Source organism: Mesoplodon densirostris, chromosome 8 (assembly GCF_025265405.1).
Source record: "Mesoplodon densirostris isolate mMesDen1 chromosome 8, mMesDen1 primary haplotype, whole genome shotgun sequence".
Taxonomy (NCBI): Eukaryota; Metazoa; Chordata; class Mammalia; order Artiodactyla; family Ziphiidae; genus Mesoplodon; species Mesoplodon densirostris.
In genome coordinates, this window is record NC_082668.1 from 30,116,002 (window position 1) to 30,139,985 (window position 23,984).

The 23,984-nt window shown below is 38.5% G+C and overlaps 1 protein-coding gene across 1 annotated transcript; it reads right to left on the reverse strand.

Moving 5' to 3' along the window:
- Positions 1–1,471: 1,471 nt before the first annotated feature.
- Positions 1,472–22,591, reverse strand: CPO (carboxypeptidase O). The gene is given in 10 exon segments (XM_060105935.1): positions 1,472–1,657; positions 1,660–1,736; positions 2,581–2,665; positions 8,312–8,508; positions 9,697–9,787; positions 10,922–11,032; positions 12,076–12,183; positions 15,422–15,523; positions 18,836–18,845; positions 22,524–22,591. Coding segments are annotated over 10 exon segments (1,035 nt in total).
- Positions 22,592–23,984: the final 1,393 nt, after the last annotated feature.

The window sequence follows — 23,984 nt, forward strand, 5'->3', positions numbered from 1 at the left end:
GCTAATAGCTTGCGTTTCCATCCATTCCCTTCCAGCTTTCTTTGGCCATGGACTCAATCTTTCGACATGAATTAAGCTTTGTAGATCAGAGCTCCTATAGTACTCAGACATCCAAATTGTTAACAGACAGCCTTAGAAACTAAAACACAGGCTGGATGAAAGCTGATAACCTGAGTCTCAAGCCACAGCTCCTCCGCTTTCTCCTTGAATGTGACATTGGTGGCCATACTAGTTTTCTTCCCTCCCAGGCTGACCATTGATGAAACCCAACCATTTTCTCCTAACAATGCCACAATTGTGGAGCTGGCATTTTTATGTAAATAGCTGTTCTCTGATTTATTAAGCCCCACTGCCCCTGACATTTTCCTTTCTGACCCTTATCAGACACACACTGGCAAAACATGAAGAAATAAAGAGGACAAAGAAAAGCAATAAAAGGGTTACAACCAAAAGTGTATTGTGACTGTGACCAACAAGGAAATTCGGAAACGGGTGACAGAACACCCAAGGATACCCTGTCAGCTGGTCACAGCGACAACATTTATTCAAAGCCTGACAAGTGCTTAGCATCATTTCAAGGTGTCACATAGAGATACATAGGAAATGACAGTCATAGATGCTACCTGAAGAGCATGTAAAGTGTAATAGACAATATGGCACAATTAAACACCTGTGTACCCAGAAACATACAATCTGGCCCTTACTTACCTCTCTACTTACTCTTTATTTCTCTCATAGCCCCGTCACAAGATGCAAGGTTTAGTTTATATATTTGTGTTCTTGATTATTATGGCTCCCCAGAGATGAGATTTGTCTGGTATGCAACAGTGTCCATTCCAATCAATCTCACTCACTGGAACAGAAATTCCAGGGGAACAAGGACCATGTCTACCTTATTCACCATTGTAACCCCAGAGCCTAGCAAAATGTACCTTGTAGATTCTCAAAAAAATTTTTTTAAATAAATAAGTAAAACATTAAATAAATAAATAAAACCAGCAACAGCTATATAGAGAGATTATATAACTTCATCTTCTGAATGCCGCTACTAACGTGATTACACAAAATTAAGTGTGAACTTGGGTCACAGGCATGAGCAAAATTTTCAAAGAGTTTAGATGGGAAAAAACTTTCTAGACCCTGGGGCAGCTGCCCTGAAACAAACCACAGATATGTAAGTGAGCACAGCCAAGATCAGCAGAACTTCCTTGCTGACCTATAGATTTGTGAGTCACTGAATTGTAGAGTGGTTTGGTTTGTGGCATTATTGTACCAATAACTAATATTAAAGTCTACTAAAGTAATAACAATTAATTACCAGCAGAACAAACATTAAAATGCAAAGATGATTCATCTTTTTTGAAATAGAAAGTATTTCTAGTTAAATTATTTGGTTCCTCCATAGCCTTAAACACCTTTCATGCAGCCATAATCACTTCACTGGGGCTGAGCAGGCCTAGGTAGGATGCACCTACAGAAGAAACATGAAGGACATCAGCAAGGTCAGCACCACATCAGTAGATGTCACCTTTCCAGCACTGTTTGAATACCAGTATTTCTCATACACATTATCCAGGACTGAAAGCACAGCCTCCATGGTTTCCTTGCAGGTGGCCTGAATCTGAGTTTCTGGCAGGACAAACCCATATGTACCCATATGTCCCTCAGCTCAAATGCATATGAGAAGGGGATCCCAATGTCCCCAGCCCAGTCTCATGAAGACCCTGAAGTGGCATCTACAAATGAAAACATGGAGGAAGAGTTAGAAGTTATTCTGTGAAACGACAGATTTCTACAGCCATTTAAGGGACTAAAGTTCAACCCAGCAAAATAAATCAACTCTTTCATATTAGGATCTATGAATAGCTGCCTTCTCTCTCTCCTTGACATTTTCTGCTTCTGTCTCCACTCGCCATCCCCACTATACCTGGCATTATGCCTGGCACATCTATCCCCACAATGCCTGGCATCATGCCTGGCACAAAGCAGAGGTTTGGTTAAAGTTTCTCAGCTGAATCAAAGACAAGACAATCTGATATTGGAAGATAAGTTTCAACTGACATGTAAAGGAACAGAAACAAAATGACCAATATCGCTAAAATGATGATATTAGGAAAATATTATCTCAGTTGTCTTTCAGTGGGTGGAGGAGGGGGTGCTTGGGGATGGGGAAAGCAATGCACTCTCCTTTCAACTAAATCCTTTTTTTTTTTTTTAAACTCCAGGCCCCACCTGTTTTGCCTGATGGTCCTCTGGGAACTGAATCAACCGACCAAGGGTCACTGGAAAATGTCTTTCCTGTTAACTCCTGTGCCTTCTCCCTGCCAGTTCTTTTTAACTGAAGCCAGAGGGAGTACTGGTCTGAGCCAGTGTATTAACTTTTGCTTTTAGCTCACACCTTATCCCTAGAGAGCACAATTCTGGATTTGTACAGACTCCCTTTTATCCCTGGTCATTTTGATTTGTACAACTTCCTGTTGATCCGAGGAACTCTTCTATCCTGTCCACTCCAGTCTCCAAAGTCCACTGAATTCTTTTGTGCTTTAGATACTATTGAAGAGGTGAAAAAAAGATACTTACATAAAATATCTGCACTAGATCCAACTCTATAATTGGTTCCATGCTTTGCTTTCAATGCATTTGCTGCCTTCTGTCCAACTTGGATCTGTAGGTGGGAAATGCAGAGACAGATATCTGGTGTTAAAAATAAATCCAACAATTCAGAGCATTTGCTATTTTATCCAAATCCATCCTCAGAGTTCCAGACCATCTTTCTAACTTCCCATTGAACATCTATACCTGGGTAGTCTTCTGATACTTCAGACTCAACATACTCATATCCATTTTTATCATCTCCCCCACTAATAAGGCTGTTTTGATTTTCATAGTTCCGGCCTATCATGTGCCCCCAACATGTAAATTCCTACAATCATCTTTGACTCTTCTCTCAAACAGTTACCAAGTTGCATTTCTAATGCCATCACCCTATTTCAGTCTTATTAACTCTGAAATGGACTGCTGTCATCTTCTAATAAGTTTTCCTTCCTCTTGCCAATCCTTAATCCCAATTGATCTCCCTGACTTCCAGGCGAACCTTTGTAGAGCAGGACAATGATAATGATCCTGCTGAAAACCTTCAGTAACTCTCAGTTACGCACTGCATTTGTATAAACTTCTCAGTCTACTATTTGAGATCCTCTACAATAGGGATCTAACCCACATTTCCAACACCATATTCTCTAGATCCCACCCTAGATTACAGTCAAACTCAAGTTCTCCCACAGTTGCTCAGGCATACCCCATGTTCCTCAGCCTCTCTGCCTTTTCTCAGGATATTTCCTCTACTTGGGATGCCTTACCTCTTCTCTGTTGAAATTCTATGCAACCTCAAAGAACCTTCTCAAACGCTGAGTTCTCCATAGGCATTTCTTGAGCACCCTAAGTGGATTCTCTCTCCCCACTTTTTTTCTCCCATAGCCCTTTGCTCATGCTTCTCTTATTACTTCCCTCTTGTTTTTCCTTAAAGGTATTTGACACTTATCTCTCATAGGATCATAGATTTTCAGAGCAGAAAATGACACACTTTCCTCTATCTACACCCATGTCACCTTACTGAATTGGAAATCCCTCAGAACCAGATGATTTCTAAGGCCTCAGCCTTGCTCTCTTCAGACCCTTTCCTGAGATCAGAGTCACTAACTGAGGTCCAAGTATATTGGCTATATTTATTGACTGTCTGATAAATCTCTTTGCATACCCTTTTGATAGTCTAAGTATTCCCTACCCTAGATTCCCTAATGCTATATTCTACCCACGCGGTGGTGTATCCCATTACTTCCCCCTTGGGTCTATACAAACACCACCAAAATCCCCTTGGCCACTCCCTGCCTGGATCCACAATTGCTTTACCCTTGAGGGCAGCCTGACTACACTTACAGGTGCATCAGCTCCCTTGACTTCTTCCCCTGACCAGTGACAAGTCTAGTTTTAGATTCTGTCTCTCTTTTCCTGGTCCTGTATTGTCTGACTGAATCCTAAGGTGTGACAAGGTGGTGTCTGGGTAGAGTGGGGATAGGAAATTCAAAAGGAAGACTAGGACCATAAGTGGTTATGGGGTCCTGTGCAGCAGTAGGACTTTGCACTTTTTGTGTGTGTGCTAACATTCAACATTAAACATATTTGCAAGCTTTTTGCCTCCTCTCCACTCATACTAAGAGTTTTACCTTCTCCTTCTCTTCCTGAAAAGAGATTCTGTGTCTTCCCTAGTTGCGGGGCTTATGTTGTCCAGAACTGAGATGATGGACAGGAAGGGCTAAAGAAGTACAAGGAATAAAGCTGGTTTTAATCATTTACACTGGGAAGAGATACAAGAGCTGTTTGTAGAAAGAAGGGGAAATTATAAGAAGGAAAGGAGAGTCAGAAAGGGGATTTCTAGAGAGAGAAATTCCAGTAAGGAAATAAGAATGAAGAGTGGAGAGAAAGGATTCAGGGTAGCTGCTGTGTGTGAGTGAAATTAACAGCATGAAGCTTAGAGAAAGAGTTGCTAAGAAGTGGCAACTACATGGTTTTTGAAGTTCTTTGAGAGTCTCTGGTAGAGATATGAATTGCTTTTAATTATTTTTAATTTCCATGTGTTTCTGTGTTTCTTTGAATGAAACTCCATGCTAACTGGTCTTAACTGTAATTTGGGCTACATGGAGCAGCTTCAGGCTACATTTTCTATTCATTTTTCTTTCCTGCAGCTCACCCCAGATCATGATTCTTCTTCCCACTGCCAACGTTCACTTATTTTATCCTATATTGCTCCTTTTCCTCAAATCTTGGCTGTGGGGAGGGAAAGAGTCTCCCAGTTTCCTCTTCTTTATTGACAAAAGAACTTTTGATTTTTTTTTTTTAATGATCCCACCAGCAATTACCATGGGCAAGTAGATAGGAGTAAGAATTATAACATATATGATAAGCATACAGTTGTGATCCTTAGCTTTTGGGTTTTGTCCTTTCTGAGAACATGAAATGAGGATTCCTCTAGACTCTGCCTTCAATCTCAAAGGGTCAGGCTCCTGATTCTTCTTCCCTCTCCTTTTGACACTATACTGCAAGGTCATAGAGAGCCAATTGCTCTGCTCTCCTTCTTCTCAGCCTAAAGGTTCTTTCTAGTCAAAATAATAAAAACCCTTTGCTAGTAGTGTATAATTTACATTGCTAAAGACCTCATGCCTGCTTAATAACTTCTTCACTGGGCCCAGAGAATTTCCTGAAGACATATATTCACAGGCAAGCACTCAAAAAGATTGATTAAGGCCCTGGCATGTGTGTGGGAGGATGGAGCTTGGAATGGGATACAGGGGTTGATATGGAAAGGGTTCCAAAGGAAAGAATATCAGCATCTGAAACATTAGATTTCTCATAGCTATTCTAATTTCCAGAGCAGTTTAGAATGAGGGTATATATAGTTCTGTTTCCCCTACTTAGTGATTGCCAAGTTGTCTATCATACAGTATAATATTTATGAAGATTTCTACAAATTTTTGGTTTTGTAAATACATAGAGATTAATTACTAGTCTCTGGTGGTTGTAAATACACCAGAAATGGAAAACTCCTTGAACAGTTGGTGTGATTCTATCTTTGTGTACTCTATCAAAGCTTATCACTAAGAACCTAAAAACACTGCTAACTAGCTTTTATGAGTTTGATACATGGTGGCAACATTTTCAGTCTTTTTATGGAAAAGTCTTGGTGATGAATGTTATGCTAACTCTTCAACACCTAAGGCTGTAAGAGATACAGAATTGAAGCACTCTTTCTCAATTCAATTTTCCGGTCTCTACATAGAGTATTGAGGATGGCCAGTAATTCCCACCTTAAAATTCCACCTTCTGGTAGCAGCAATGTCAGTGTCCCCTCTGTGGCCAGAGAGCTCTAATGAGACAGCCAATCAGCAGCCCAAGACCCTGTGACATTTGAATACAAACCTTGCAAAAACGGAGATGTAGTAACTGTTTTCCTGAACCTAAAAAGGAAATGAAGTTCTCTAGAAAAATACTGGAGTATATGGGCCTCGTTTTTCTGCTGGTAGAAGGCCTGTCCCATCAAATATCTATAATGGCCTGACTTAGGTGGCTCATTTGTATTTGTCACAGAATCCTTTAAGCAGAAAGTAAACATTTATGGCAAATATCACAGGAATTGGGAAGTAAGGAGATTTCTGGGCTTCTTGACTAAAATTTCTGTTTCTGTACATTTATTTACTGAAGACATAGAACTTCTGGGCACAGAAATGAGGAGAATATAGGACACAGTGGACTGGGCATCTAAGTCGATGACAGCTTCCAGAAGTTGCAAACCCTTCCTGAGTGGAGAGAGGCAGTGTTCTGTGGTCAGATGAATGTGGCCTCTGGAGTCCAAAGACACGAGTTCCAAGCCCAGACTCCAACATTTACTGTCTACAGGGACTTTAGAAATATAATTAACTCAAGGTCTTAATTTCTACATATCCAAAATGAGCTTATCATACTGTCATGAGGATCAGATGAAGTAATGGCCATAAAATCTCTTTGTAATTTTTAAAGTTACAGGTAAATGTTATCTCCACCTCTTGCAAAATGATCACATAGTACAAATGTCTGAAAACAATTGCAGGAAAGATATTGGGTGTACTGACAGATATTTTTGACTGCTGGTGGGGAGGGCTGCCTTCAGCAAAGATCTATAGTGGTTTTTCTTTTAATGCCCAGACTTGTGTTTTATGGGTGATGTTCCAGTGGGAGAGGGACAAGAGGAATGACAGAGCCAATGGGCCACCAGCCTTCTGTGGTCTTAAGAACAGAGCAAGATTAGCCCCTATCCAGCCCAGCATTTATTGATAATGAGGAGCTTGTTTTAAAAACATTTTTTAAAGATGTGCAGAAAATAACAAGTGTTGGTGAGAATGTGGAGAAACTGGAACTCTTGTTCACTATTGGAAAGAACAGAAAATGGTGTACTTGCTGTAGAAAATAGTACGATGGTTCCTCAAAAAGTTGAAAATAGAATTACCATATGATTCAGCAATTCTACTGCTGAGTATATACCCCAAAGAATTGAAAGTGGGATCTCAAGCTGATATTTGTACACCTATGTTCATAGCTGTATTATTTGCAATAGGCAAAAGGTGGAAACAATTCAAATGACCATTGATGGATGAATGGATAAAGAAAATGTGGTATATACATAACAATGGAATATTATTCAGCCTTAATAAAAAAAAGGAAATTCTGACACATGGTACAACAGGTGTGAAGCTTGAAGACTTTATGCTAAGTGAAATAAGCCTGTCACAAAAAGATAGATACTGCATGATTCCACTTACATGAGGTAACTAGAATAGTCAGACTCATAGAGACAGAAGGTAGAATGATGGTTGCCAGGGACAAGGGGGATGTGGATTTTTTGTTTAATGGGTAGAGACATTTCAATGATGCAAATGAAAGTTTTGGATATTTTTTGCACAATAATGTGAATATACTTAACACTACTGTAGTGTCCACTTAAAAATGGTTAACACAGTACATTTTATATTATGTATATTTTATCACAATTAAAAACTGAAAAAATAACTTTTAAGAAAAGATAACAAAAAACTACAACAATTCTAAATTGACCCTTTCTTTAACTTAGGTCTATTGTTCTCAGGTTCACAAAAAGGCAAAGAGCCCAGTCCTTTTCAACAATTCTGCCCACCAGGACTTGGGTAAACACAGCTTCAGAGAAGGACCTTGGATAAGACAAAGCAGACTTTCCCTACCCCGGCTTGAATTTCACTGGCACTTCCCCTTACAAATATTCCTAGGCAAATACTAGAGGCACAGTTTAGAAGAAAATAAAGCATTGTGTTTAGCAGAGAAGAGAGCAGATATTATTTAGCCGTGTTATTTTAGATATGCCATATTCCACTAACAGCTGGGAAGTTCTTTAAAGCACGGTTCAAAAGCTATAATTGCTGAACGGAGCTTCAAGAGAATTTACAGAAATGAAAGCGCATTCCTGCAGATTATTAACATAACCATCTCATTTATATTACACACGAATACCTAAGATGTCTCCCAACTTGACACTTTTTGAAATAGGTAGTTAATTAATGCAGGTAAAGCAGCATTTAACCTGAAGCCTTCCCAGCAGGCGTCTGGCAAGGTGTGAAAAGCTGGAGAAAGGAAATAAGGAAAAGCAAAAGGAACAAAAGCGGGGCTGGAGCCAAAACCCTAGAAATGGAAATCAGGAAAGGAAGGCAGGGTGGTGCTGAGGCTTCTCAAGGCTCTGGCACAATGGTCTTACCAGTTTTTCATGGTTACTTGATTTATTTTTGGTGTAGCCATAAGGCACGAGGATGGGCTGCCCATAAGAGTGCATGGTCAGGAAGCAGGCAATGTTCTCCTTCTTGCTCTCGATAAAGCTGGAAACAACTTTAGTCTCTGGTTCAGACATGGGTCCTGTCTCACAGAATGTTAAATCTTGGCAGTTGTGAGATGCACCTGAAATATACAGGAAACCCCAAGGAAGGCATCAGGATCTCCGTTTAACACTGACCAGGGTCAAGGAGTCAGCCTTGCTCAGGGCATCTGTGGGTGGAATTAAGGCTTGCCTTTGCTTGTCTAATTTTGTCCTGCTAAAATAAGTCATTCAAGGAGGAACTCAGAAAGGCAGGAGGACTGACGTGCAGATTTAGAAACAGACCCCTGCTCATGTGGCCCGGGAAGGAAGATGCAAAGTGGAATGGCATTTTCAGTAATCTTTCATTTAAACCTTTGGTGGTCCCTGAAACAGATGCTTGTGAACCTGTTCTTGGGTTCCAGGGTCAGACTCTGTTATAGTCTTGTTGCCCTAAGTATATCTCTTTCTGTCTTACTGGCTTGAGTGTCATTAGAGCTATTTTTTCAGGACAAAAAAAAAAAAAAAAAGCTATTTTGTAGTCTTTCCCTTCACACCAGTAATAATAAGGACCATCAACAGAGTACCTTTTACATGCAGGGCACTGTGCTAAGCCCCTCCTGTGTGGCATCTCATTGAATCTCCACAACAACCTACTGATAAGATGTTATTACTCTGAGCCACGTTTTAAAAATAAGAGAAACTAAAGCCTAGAGATGAAGCAATTTTTTCAAGACCACAGGGCCGCCAAGTCTGAATGTTAACCTTTCCCATCTGGTTTTTAACCAGACTGCTGTTAACCATCCCTACCTCTATTTGCTTCCAATGCATTGGACTTGTTGAGATTCAGAAACATGAAACTGCCTTAAGGAGAAGAAAATGTTTGCCTTGTTTACTTCTGCTCTCCTGCTGTAAAATAATTTGCAAGGATACTTCTCTGATTTTTCTTTATAACAATTTGTATATTTTAAAACAAAGTGATGGATTTCAAAAATATTCACACTGGTCTAGGTCTTCTTTGCCCTTGTTTAGCCAGTCTCACTTGAAAAGAGTCCTGCATTTCAGTGTTGCTGTTCTTACTGTATAGATAATATCACCTCTTTAGAGGGAGTAACACTGACCAGGAAGTCTAGAAAGCTGTACAAAATTAGGTTTATTTCAAAAGGTATATATATATATATATATATATATATAGTAGTAATTCTAGTAATTCACCTCTCTTCTGGCTTCTCTGCTCCATTTTTTTGTGTGTGTCATTATTCATCAATTCATCTACGAAGCATGTACTTAACTACACCAGGATGCATCAAAATTTCTATTGAGATCTGTCCCAAAACACATGCCATTATTATGGGATGAACGGGATTTCCTCCAAAGCCAATCCTGTAACAGATGAACATAGGGAAGTTGCCATTCTAAGGTCTCATAAATCACAGTGTTAATGATGATGGGTGGTTCTCAAACATGAAAAATGGTTCCTTAGGATTGTCTGGAAAAATTGCCTCAACATTATGAAGCTTCTGCGTATAATTTTTAGTCCTCCAGATGGGCTAGCAACCCCCAACAACAGGAACATCTGTACAACCCAAAGTGTATATACATGTAAACCATCAAATTGGACCGGTAGTTTGGCCTTTCCTTAACGAGCAGATTAATAGTGCCTGGTGGACAGGATCTGCTTAATCAGGAAAAGCTTCAGAGAGTCATTATTTTAGGTCCAAGAGATAAAGGACGAAAGGGAAATAGCTTGGCAGATGGGAAAAGGCTGTTCCAGGTGCATCAGAGATGGTTTCTGCACATTTCTGGAAGCAGAAGACTGAAGAGTAGAGATAGGGATAAAGACCTGTTTCGCCAGACAAGCTGGGAGGGAAGGGCTTGATTCACATACCGGGCCAGAAAGGCTGTTACAGAGAAAGGGGTCCCACGAAGGGCTGGGGGAGCCAGGGGGGAGGGGGAGGAATTCATAGTCTCTGGAAACAGAGGCTCTTAATTATGGAGTGGTACGATTTGGAAACATTTTTAAAGAGGAAGTTGTCACTAAATAAAAATCTTTATGAGATGTTTCCCCTCCTCAACCCCTCCGTATGCATGAACACCATGAAAAATGAAGGTTGGGTTAGTATTTATAGATCATTTGTGCCCTGCATGCTTCTAGAACTGATATAAGGATACAGGGTAGTATAGGAATTTTATACCAGCATAATCCTAATCATGTGGCAGGCAATCCACAAATTTTAAGGAGGTAGTATTGGAGAAACATTGAGTCTGGTTGAAAAACTGGGAATATGTCAAAAACAACCAAACAAACAACATGCTCTGGACTGCAAACAGCCTCCTCAGTCCTAAACTTGACTTAGGTTGTTGACTTAAAAATGTTGATTTTTATCCCCAAAGAGATTTCTTCCCTTACACGACTACAAAACATTTTTATAGTTGCAGTGACTGAGGTCAGAAAAATGAACCCGAGACAAGATCTAGTTCATGAACCCATCCCAGGACCAAACTCTATGTACTCACAGTTGTCCAAGTATAGATGTAACCATCTATGTTAAGAACCGGAAGCACATAGAAGTCCAGGTTTTTAAGGAGACTTCTTATCCTTGAGTTGTCTTTATAGTTCTGTAGAATCTGGATATTTAATAGAGAAACATTTGGAATGATCCTGGGGAGAGGTCTTTTCTCTCTTAATTTTCTAACAATTTCAACTTAATCATAAGTGGTGACTGAACATCCAACCTTTGCCATCCAATCCTGCCTCAATTGTCCCGTTCGTTTTGGTGGTCTTTCTGAAACTTCACCATGCATCAGAATCACCTGGAGGACTTTTTTTTTTTTTTTTTTTAATTTTTGGCTGCATTGGGTCTTCCTTTCTGCACTGGGGTTTTCTCTAGTTGCAGCCAGCGGGGGCTACTCTTCCTCGTGGTGCATGGGCTTCTCATTGCGGTGGTTTTTCTTGCTGGAGGACTTTTTAAATTACAGCCTGCCCACCCTCCATCTCCACCCCCAGCCCCAATTCAGTAGGTATGAGGTGGTGATGTGGAAACCCAGAATTTGCATTTCTTCCAAGTTCCCAGTTATGCTGATGCTATGGGTCTAGGAACCACACTTTGAGAACTATAATTTGTGGGTTGAATTATGTTTGGATTTCTGAAAAGACTGACACAAAAAGTATCTTATATTAATTTTAAAGTTTTCTTATTCCCTCAAAGGAGGGATATAGGTAATACGAAAGAATTCACGGTGCCAGGTAGTTTCCATGTGTTAATCTCTTAATCCACACAATAGTGTGCTCTTCATGACTACGTTGAAGTAATCATTTCATACACCTTTTGCAGGTAAAAGACGAGGGGTCCTAGTGATAGAAATTTTGCACAAGACTATTAGAAAGAGCTCCAGGATTCAAACTCATCTCTGACTTCCAAGATGTATTTTCTTCTCCATTTAGATTTGTTTACTTTCCAATAAAGATAATTTGGGGTACACTAGAAAGAGAACAGAACAACTAACTCAGTTTTCAGTGAAGCTACTTATGAATTCCATTTCCCTTGGGGTGAAGGAGCAGCTCAGTGGAGAGCTGCCTTGTCAAGATGTGAAAGAAACCTGCTCCCCAAAGCTGAGACATGGCAGGTATTTTGTGGGGTGGTTAACCATTATTAGAAAGTTAAAGACACTTATTCTTTCACAGACCACTGGCAAAAATCAGGGGCAATCCATTCCCTGGCACGAATTCCACAGTCCATCCAGATAATCTTCTTGGGGTTACTGGATGGTTGGCTGATCTGGAGGAGACATTTCGTGTTTCATTATCAAACAATGGCTTATGATTGAGGCCACTGTGCAAAGTTATCAGGTTGTTTTATTGCCCTAGAGGTACCTGTCTCCTTCCACTCTGTGGTTTCAAGGATGAGGCAAGGATGCTGGCAGAGACACCCACCAGTATGACCCTTCTGTTGGCCATGCTTGCCCTCCTGTGCTTACCTTGCCTTTTGTTCTTAGGATCACAAGCTGACACCTCTGTGTACCCCATGCAAAGCCTGGTCTTCCCCACATCCTAAATTATTCCCTAACTTTAAATAAACGCATAAACCACAAACTGAGAGGCTAAATCTCCATAAACCTTATAAAACCTTATCACATAGGGCTCACTCAGAGCGGCAAAGTGTGCAAGTGGTAATGTGCATGACTCAAAGTTAGTAAAAATGAACCCCAGTCTACATTGAAGCTTCCTGAAACTGTGAAAGGATCCAAATGCATAATCTCCTGCAGTACTTATTACACTCATTACATTCCTCTTTCCTTAGAGACTCATGCAGTCCCAGCTGACCCAGTCTTCTTTCTCCTCTCCCCATTTGTTGTTCTTGTACTCACTCAAGAAAGAAAAATTCCCTCCTCTTTCAGAAGTGGGATAGGTAGGAATTAACCTGGCAATTATGGATTCTCTTTGGTTGAGAAGAAGCTGTGAACATGCCCATGTTCATAACAGTCACATCTTGTTTTGGTTTGTAAATGGCCTGGACTCATGCTCTTCATTGGAAGCTCTTGGGAGCTGGGCTGATGAAGGCTCTCCCTCTATATCCATGAGAAACTTACAAATTGAAATAAATATGGGCTGGATTCATCATATTCAAGGAAGTTTTCCCTTTTAGCCTCACCCATTTTCAAAGCTCCTGGCATAATTCCTAATCTACCCTTTACCTTAATTCTCTCTTGTAATTACCCCTTTTATTTATGAGTCTATGTATATGACCATATGTTTATTGCCTCCTTGTTATGTGCCAATTCTATTCTTTAAAATACGTCCTAGGCAAAGGATGTTTAGAGGTCTTTTTGGCTGACTCAGCTCAGAGTTTGACAGCCTATGGAAAAATCAGGCTGGTAGGTGGCCCACACTTAACATATCAACCAATTACTCACTCGGCTTCTGGGTAAATTCTACTTCAGAGCCAAGAGATTTTTTTGTAGGTGTAAGGAATTCTTGAATTTGGGGATGTGCTTTGTAAATTAACGTGTCTACAGAGAACAAAATAATGCTAGTTCTTTTTTTTTTTATTTTTATTTTTTTATTTTTTTTATTTTTATTTTTATTTATTTATTTTTTTTTCGCGGCATGCGGGCCTCTCACCGTTGTGGCCTCCCCCGTTGTGGAGCACAGGCTCCGGACGCGCAGGCTCCGGACGCGCAGGCTCAGCGGCCACGGCCCACGGGCCCAGCCGCTCTGCGGCACATGGGATCCTCCCAGACCGGGGCACGAACCCGTATCCCCTGCATCGGCAGGCGGACTCTCAACCACTCGCGCCACCAGGGAGGCCCAATAATGCTAGTTCTTAATGCCAAACTACTTTGGCAGTGGTTCTTGAAGAGTAGTCCTGGACCAGTGATATCAGCACCACCTGGGAACTTGTTAGAAATGCACTGTTTTTCTGTAACATGAGTGTGCATCAGAATGACCTGGAGGAGGGCTTGTTAAAACACAGATTGCTGGGCCCACCCACAGAGTTGCTGATTCAGTAGATCTGTAGTTAGACCCTCAAGAATGGGCATTTCTAACAAGTTCCCAGGAGATGTTGATGCTGCTGGTCGAGGGACCACCTTTTGAAAACCACTGGTTAGGTGCAGTTGTTGTCAACCCTGCCTACACAGTAGTATCACCTAGGGAGCTTTCAAAAGGTGTCTGGGCCCCATCCTAGAGCAATTAGCTCAGAATCTCTGTGGATGGGGCCCAGCCATCCGTATTAAGCAGCCAGGATTGAAAAACCACTGGTCTAAAACTGAGAGCCAAGAAGGCCTGGCCTTGTGGAAAAGTGGTTATTCAGTCTCAAACACTTTTCATCGTATCACATGTTAAAAGGGCAGAGAGCCTGGAGATTGGGTTATCCCTCTGGCTATGCTACGGTCTGGCTGTGTGACCTTGTACAAGTCACTTCACTTCTCTGGGTCTTTGTTTCCTTATAAAATGAAGGAACCAAAAATAAAGGTTGTCCATGATGTTCAAACATTTTTATGGGAAAAAAATGTGTTAAAAAAGAAAATTTTGGGGCCTCCCTGGTGGCGCAGTGGTTAAGAGTCCGCCTGCCGATGCAGGGGATACGGGTTCGTGCCCCGGTCTGGGAGGATCCCATATGCCGCGGAGCGGCTGGGCCCGTGAGCCATGGCCGCTGGGCCTGCGCATCCGGAGCCTGTGCTCCGCAACGGGAGAGGCCACAACAGTGAGAGGCCCACATACCGCAAAAAAAAAAAAAAAAGAAAATTTTGTAAAAACTCAAAATACATATGAAAAGTGAACTGGGGATTTCTCCCTTATGCAGCCCCCCACCCCGTCCCCCTTCCACTGTGGGAGCACTGGAGGCACGCCTTCAGAGAGCACAAGCTGGAAGCCTCTCAGCCAGAACGTCTAAGGTCCTTTCCAGCCACCCTCCACGATTCTAAGTTCCTCAGTCTTAGCAGGGACGAGGGAGGCCAAGCGTGAAGAAAACTAAAGGATAAGTTCTTACTTCTGGGACTTTATTTTTAAGTCCTACCCCTGTGGTCTCACCCAACCATTCCAAATTCTCTTTACTCCAGAACATGATTCCACCCCCATGATTAAGATGTAAGCATTTACAAGTATTTAATTTTTAAAAAAATTTTACTGGAGTATAATTGATTTACAATGTTGTGTTAGTTTCAGGTGCACAGCAAAGTGAATCTGTTATATAAATACATATGGAAATATGTATTTGGACTCTTTTTTAGATTCTTTTCCCATATAGGTCGTTACAGAGTACTGAGTAGAGTTCCCTGTGCTATACAGTAGGTCCTTATTAGTTATCAATTTTATACATAGTAGTACGTATGTATCGATCTCAATCTTCCAATTTATCCCTCCCCACCAAGTTTTGAATTTTAAAATCAAGACTTTGGAAAAACCAAGTCTCTCTGTCTTGCGTCTTTTAACCTTGTCTATACTTCTGACTAGAGTCCCTGGATAGTAAATAAATATCCTTGAATAAGACTCTAATTCTCAGCCTTCTCACTCACCTTCAAATGATACATGGGCCAGCTCTCATAGGTCATTCCTAGGAAGTGCTATGTCACCACTTCCGTGTACTTCTCCCTTATCTCGCTCATCCACTGATAGATCTGAAACAGCCAGGGAGGACTGAGGTTATCAATAAGAAGATCCTTTGCTTGCCTCTAAGTTAAGATAATTGCTTCTTTCATCAAGATTCTGAACTCTTCGCTCTTTATTAGCACACAAACTAGAAGACTAAACTAATGAATTATGACCACCCCTCCTCCCATATTCTTTAAAGGTCTACTCTGCCACCCAAGCTTAGGACACCCTGTTGAACTTTACAAATAAATGATTGAGAATTATCAATTTCAACAATCCAGTATAACACTTCTGAAACATTGTACAATCACACAGCCTTCAAATGGCCATCAGACTTCCGGACTTCGCAGTGGCACTCAATCATGCCAGAAATTTCAGGCCCAGCTTATTTTGTGGGATCTTCTTTAGTCTTTATGAATCCCCAAAATATCTTTTGCTAATGTCCATGGATCCAAAATTAGAGAAGAGCCTGTGTATACCCTTCACAGAACATGACAGTGAAATTTCTCAATCAAGACCAAGTTAATAACTTGGGGTTCTTTAAGGGAGAATGAAATAAGGAACTCACAAACATAAGACATATTAAGACATCATTGGTATGTGACATGATACCTCCCACACTCAATTTCTGTATAGTGGAAATACCTGAAGGACAAGAGTTATGGTAAATAATAATAATTAATTTGGGATGACAACTATTCTATTTGAAAATTTCTGTGTCTCAATTGACATTCATCTGAGCATGGAATACCTACAGATAAAATACATTATTATAGCAGTAATAATACTTAAATGGGGGAAGAGACTAACAACTCATCACATGGGTATTGTGTATTCTTCTGTGATGGGACTGGATCAGATGCAGGTGACTTGAGTCTTGGGAGACATACAAAGAGCAGCGTATCACAGCAGCAGCTATCATTTATTTATTGCTTAATCAGTAGGAATGTAGTTTATTTCATTTACTCTCAAACAAAGCTGCAGGATAGGTACTGCTATTCCTTTTTCATGTATAAGGAAACTGAGGAACAAAGAGGTTAACTGTCTTGGTCAAGGTCACAGAGCAAGTGGCCAAGCCAGGTGTGACTCATCTCTGATACCAGCACATATACTTCTCATGGGTCTTACTGGATCTTGTTTAAATAAAAAAATCTATGAAACTTCAGTATTTTGGGGTGATTGTTACAGAAGAAAATGTAAATTCTTTTTTTTCTTAAGTATTGAATTTTGTTACAATATTGCTTCTGTTTTATGTTTTTTTCATTTTTTGGCCCTGAGGCATGTGGGATCTCAGCTCCCTGCCCAGGGATCAAACCCAGACACCCTGCATTGGAAGGAGAAGTCTTAACCACTAGACTGCCAGGGAAGTCCTGAAAATGTAAATTCTTTCTTTTACTTTTTGAAAAGAATTCTGGAAAATATTAATATATTCCCCAATACTGAGGAAATAAATGGTAAAGCCTGGTTGGAGGGCAACTTGTGCATTTATGTCAAAAATTTTAATGTGCATATCATTTAACTCAGTAATTCTTTTGGATAGTGACAAGGAAACATGTTAGAGATCTAATTAGCTAATGTTTCAATGACTTTCATCTACTTTCCCACATTTTTCTCTCTGAACATTCTGGTATTATATTTATTCTTTCCCTAAACCTTCATTTTTTAATCTGTAAAATGGGAATAATAACATCTTACCAAAGGATTCTTATGAAGATTAAATAAGTTGATCTACGTTTAAAAATAAGCAAATTTCTGGAACCTAGTTAACCCTTAATAAATGTTAAAACACAGTAGTAGTTCAAAACAAAGCTAAGTAAAAGCCTTATTTTGCTCCAATAACATTGAAAATAAAAATTACATGGAGAATAATTTAGCCATCTAACTGGTATTATCTTCAAACAATACCAAACTACAAAATATTTTGATAGAATTAATTAAAACTTAGATTCCATTCACATCTACATAACTCCAGTAACTGGATTGACTACATTTTAATTTTGTAATCTGTTCAATTAACACCATGGACCATAATCACCCACTCTAATAGAAATCAATTTTGCTACAAAATTCCATGACTTTAATTGTTACTAATATTAATAATAATAATTCGAATTTAGCAGAAGCTGTTTATCTTCAAAACTGTAAATGTTTTATTGTTAAATGAATTTTACTTTGTTTAGCTTGTCCAAGAAAAGCTCATGATATAGGATTGTCTAGATAGTTAAAACAATGAAATGAATTTTAGAAGGAGATTACAAGAAACAAATGTCATTAAAATTGTAATAGTTGAGGAGCAATATGCTTTTCCATGTTTTTCAGGGATTCGTTTCTAATGTTTATCATTTACTTGATTTTTTTAAAGTAAGCTAGAGTGCTTCAGAATGAGAAATTTCAATATAAAAATATATACAGGTGTAATATGTTGAGGCTGATTATTTACAAAACATATCATTTTATAAGGAAAATACATATATCCCTTGGTGTGTTTAAAATTCAAAAAAATTCAGTTTACACATAAATTTTCAGGAGTACATTTCGTGTGCTTATCGAATAATCAGCAAACATATACCTATTATAATAACACTAGTTAACCATTATTTGGCACTATATTCTAAGCACCAGTCAAAGCATTTGCACTGTTATCTTAATTCATTAAACAACCCAATGGGCACTTGGTACTCTTTGCAAAAGTGATAATAGATAATAGTAGTAGTAATAGAACATAGATTTCTTTCTTACAGAGCTTCAAATCCACTTAAGGAAGTGAGACATAAACACATGAAAAGCAAAATAACTTCACCATCAAATAATAAAACGTGAGGTATGATAAGCTAGAGCCTGATTATCAATTAAACAGTGCACTAAATATACTGGGGACAGGAGAGGGAGAATTCCAAACTGAAGTATAGCCAGTAATAATAATAACCAACATTTTATAGAAATTATGCATGCCAGAACTGTTCTAAGGTATATATATATATATCTCATATGATATATATATATCTCATATATATATATTCCTACATATAATTCTAACAACAATCCTTAAGGTAAAAACTATTATCCCAGGGTGTTGGGTTTTTTTTTTTTTCTGAAGATTTTGTTACAGAGGCTAAATTTTACTTTTCCCATACTCTAGAAAATAAGCATAAAATATTTATTAGCCTATTTTTATAAATTGTCTATCTCTGATTTGGACTGCATAGAAAGCAAAATAAGTATCAGCATTATAAATTCATCGGGAAATAGTTTCAGTGCTTTTTCAGAATGGAGAGAGGAGAGGAAATGAAGCAAATGAGAAGAGTCTTTTCAGCCCTTCCTTCTTTTTCATTCCTCACACTGGCTGTCCTGCCAGGAAATGAGATCATTGGAGATGCTTTCACGCGGCATTGGGACCAGGGATGGTAGCTGCTCAGAGCGACACAGTTCCTTTCTTCACATAGTTTAGCAAATGTTCAAGTCTTTCTTTATCACCATCTACTCAGTGCCGTAGGAAAGTGACTACACTAAAAAGCAGTCCTGGCAGCTGGTGGATTCCTCTTTCAATTGGGCTGGTATTCCCAGGCAATTTCACAATATGGAAGGGAATAAATTAAAGGTAACTGGGCACCATCAAGCACCAACATTTGGCTTTCCCCCAGCTAATGTCTGCAAAATGTGTGAGTATGATGCCTCCTAAGTCCAGCACTGAATGACTGGGTCCATATAACATGCAAAAAAAAGTGAACCGTACGGGATTTGAGTGAATATCATTTTAACATGAAATTAAACACAATACTTAAACATCAAAACCCCAAATACTTAGTTCAAACAACATTTAAACTGTAAACCTAGAAAAGGCTGTTCCCTGTTTCTAGGCAATTACTTGGATGATGCATAATACATGTAGAGAAGGAAGGAAAAATCTGGCTAATCCCCCAAATTACCACCAGTCTCATCTCACCGACCAAATGAAAAGATTATTGTACTTTGTGTATTCTTTTTTAATAGAAATTCATAAAATGTTTAACAGAGAAAATGATGCTTTGGTGGTACATTATTAATAAATACTGTACATCAAAGATTGCCTGATGAAATTTTGACTGGAATATAAAAAGAGGCAAAAAGACATAATGAATATTGAGGAAAATTTTGTATTTTAAATACTTAGGAAACAGTTACATGAATATTTCATGATAGTAATGTATTTTCAAAGTTTTTTTTTTCCTTCTTACAAAATTAACATATGCTTATAAGTGGAAATTTTAGGAAGTATAGAGAAGAGAAAAATAAAAAAGAGAAGGAAGGAATAATCCTCTACAATCCCACCTCCCTGAGTTAACCACTGTTGATATTTTGGCATATTTCCTTTCAGTCTGTTATCTGTGCATATTTTTTTCATAAACACAGTGCAGATTATACCTATATATAATGTTGTATTCCCTGCTTTTTAATTATATATTCAACCAGAGACATTTTCTCAAACCAATAAAAACTCTTTATAAACATTATTTTTAATAACTGCATAATGTTTGACAGTAAGTATATATTTCATAGCATCATGCACATAAATATTGTCATCTATGCTGGATATTAAAGCCATTTCCCTTTTTGGTTTTATCCTATAGTAAATAATTCTGGAGTTAATGACTTTTTGCTCATTTCTGATTATTTCCTTGAGTTACATTCCAGAAATGGGACTAGTAGGTCAGAGAGGATGAACAATTTCAAGGCATTTGATTCATAGTGCTAGATCCTAAATGATTCTACAGATTTACACTTTTATTGGGAGTATGTAAATGTATGTAACCTCCCTAAATGATCAAGGGAGAGATTACAAAGCTTGTCATCCTTGTTAGATTTTCTGGACTAGTATTACATCACACATAGTAAATAAAGAGTATCAAGACTTGCAGCTAATCTATGTTTTGAGTTGGTAAGAGCCATATAAAAGTGGACATTATTTTATATCAGTAAATAATAATGAAAATGAAAATAGTCAAAAAGGAGCAGAATTAGCAGATTTGAAATGTTTCCCTCAAGTGCAGTCATGAGCAGCTGTCCACTGGAAGCCATCTTGTCTGAGTCCCACTGAGCCAAATCACTTCCATAATGTAACCTGGGCTTGGCAGTCATTTTTTTTAAACAAAAGTTTTATGCATCTTCTTTGTAGAATATTTGTAAAATGAAGAATAGTTGAGGGAAAGGAAAAAAAATTATCAATCAAAGAGAACAATGTCCATTTTGGTACATATTTTTTCTTTTATTTTTTTAAGTATTTTGATCCATTTTGTGTTCTGCATCTTTCTTTCAGCATAAAACATGTCTTTCCCCATGCTATTAAAATTTTCATAATTATTCTAATGGATAAATAATATCCCATTGTCATATGTCACGCATTGACATTTGCATAACTTAATATGGGGCATTTAGGTTGTTTCCAAATATTATAATATTTAATATCTTGTTTATCTTGTACATAAAGCTATATCCTAGTGCATACAATTCTTTCCATAGTTTGCTTACTCAGTGTAAATTTCCAGAAGCAGGGATGCTAAGCCAAAGCATGTGTAAGTTTTAAGGCTTGTGATATTTTTAAATAAGTTAATTCTTTTTTCAATCAAACCCCTGTAACCTATGTAAGTCTTTGCCATTGATCTATGAAGAATCTCAGAAGAGAAAATAAATGCAGTATCTATAAGAAACCAAGTAAACTAATGGAAAATGCGAGATGTCCAAACAGCTTTAGGCATCACATAGATCCTGGACTCCCTTTATATATCTGAAATCAGACTGTCTGTGAAGCTAAGGGACAGGCTGAGGTCGTACAGTTAGTCTGGGGCAAAAATTGGAGTGGATTTCTCTGTTCCGTGAGAGCAAATTCGTTTAACCATGAAACAAAAGAGGAAATACTGTTTATAAACACACATGCCTGATGAGATATACCAAATGTGCAGAATAATAAACTATGTATGAATAAAGGAAAATACACTTTATATGGAAACCACACACACACACACACACAATGTTTAATATATATTATATATTCAAAGAAGTTATTATTATTATTATGAATAGGGAAAGAACACAAAAAAGAGCAAATGACAGGAGCAACTTATAAACCAGTAAATGAGTAATAAATAAGACAAATAAATAAGACAAAACACTTAACCTTATAAGAAATCAACAAAATGAAAAATAAGTCAACTGTAGGTATTTTTCACCTGTCAAATGGGCAAATGCTTAAAAAGTGCTTTCATACACTATTGTTGGAAGTGTAAACTGATGCAACTTTTTTAGAGGACAATTTGGCAACGTGTAGCAAGATTCTTGAATTTTTCTAAGCTTCTAACCCAGTGCTTCCACTTCTTATAGCTTATATTAGGGAAATAATCAAAGATTTTCAATAACAACAAAAAAAATTGTCATGTAGCTGGATCCTCATCATGGTATCATGTGTAAAACTGACAGTAGAAGTCAAGTCTGCTTTATAGGGTAGCAATGAAGGAATATTATTAGTGATTGCATTATGTTTTCAATAAATTATGAATGTCATAGGAAAATTTTTATAATACAACTTAACTGAAAAATTCTTGTAATAGTACTATATACATAATTAGCTAAGTAGCTATCTATTCAAAAACATTAACAGCAATTATGTCTTAGTGAAACTGTTTGGTAGTTTTAAACATTTTAAACATTTTCTCAATAATTAGAATAATGTGATTTACCAATTAAGAAACTATGTAAATGAGGGATATAGAATTTTCATTACAATTTTCTTTTTTTCAATTACAAAACATGACATATTTATTGGTATTTATCATACACTGTGCTAGGAAATCTTTTTTAGATATCTACTCATTTATTTAAAGATTATTAGAGTAATGTTCAATGATAAAACTTCAGTGATTATTATTCTTATCTTGTGGTGGTGTGTATGGGTAGGAAGAGGGGAGAATCGAGCTGCATTGATCTTGAAAAGAAGCTTTCCACTTAGACAATCTAAATCATACCAGTCAGCCCCTCCTCCAGCTTCACAATCACCTATCATACCCCAGCTCCCCAGGAACCAGCAACCTCAGGAGGTACAAGTTTCCAAGCAGAGGCTTCATTCTTCTGCAAAGAGAGCTAGAAAATCCTGTGCTTCTCCTGCAGGTCATGTGTCTCTGAGAATGTATAAGGGCATAGGTTTCCACAATCAAGATAAGATAAATCAGTTAGTGGATGTCTCAGCAGAAATAATATGTGAGCAGTTGCTTCATTAACTCCATGATGTCTTCAAACAATTTTTTTTAATAGTGGAAAACTATTTGATTTTTTTTTCTCTTCTAAAACCAAATTAACTGAAGCTCTTGGCTCCCCCAAATCCAGAAAAAAGTTTCTTCCCTGTGTAAAATCTTCAGTTCTAGGAATCCCCATCACCTATATTCAAGAGCAGACCACTCCTGCTCTTTCCTCCACACAGGTTGCTGGGTATAATAGGGGGTGTGTGTCTTCTGCTCTGGTCATGGTGGGCATGGTTATTACTCAGGATCTTTACTCCCCTCTTCAATCTAAGGCTTTATTTAGGGTCAAATGTCTTCTCTTGTTCTGATGGACCACATCACCAGATTCTTAAACAAACCCAGGTCTCTCCATATCTGAGCAGTGAAAATATTTTAAATACTTTCCCAAGTGGATTTCCCCACACATTCTTCTCACATAAAGGACTCTGTCAGACACTGCTCCACAACCCCCTGTTTTTTAGACAAACCCAGGATATGCCTTGAATCTCAAACAGTGACCAGTAAAATAAAGGCTCAAGTTAAGATCACTGTTAAAAGTCTAATTGAACAAGGCAAACTTTAGTGCAGAGAAGTAAATGATTTAAACAAAGTTCGTAGCATTTGGGGATCTATCTAAATCCTTTGCCCTGTATGATCTTTCATCTATTCATTCATTCTACAAAAATGTAATGAGTACTCACTATATACCAGGCAGGCACTATGACAAAAGATCAATACAAGAGGAATGAGCTCCTTTATGGAATTCACAGGAGAGTTGAGAGAAGAATAAACAAGTTCACAAACAAATAATACAATTTCAAGTAAAGGGAATCAAATTAAGGAGAGATATGGGCCAAGAATATACTGAGATAGAGAGACCATTCCTGACTGATGTAAGAAAATTTTTTTTTCCATAAATTTATTAATTTATTTATTTTGGCTGCATTGGGTTTTCATTGCTGGGCGTGGGCTTTCTCTAGTTGTGGCTAGTGGGGATTACTCTTTGTTGCGGTGCGCAGGCTTCTCATTGCGGTGGCTTCTCTTTGTTGAGGAGCACGGGGGCTCTAGGCATGCCAGCTTCAGTAGTGGTGGTGCACGGGCTCAGTAGTTGTGGCTCGCAGGCTCTAGAACACAGGCTCAGTAGTTGTGGTGCATGGGCTTAGTTGCTCCACGGCATGTGGGATCTTCCCGGACCAGGGCTTGAACCCATGTCCCCTGCGATGGCAGGCGGATTCTTAAC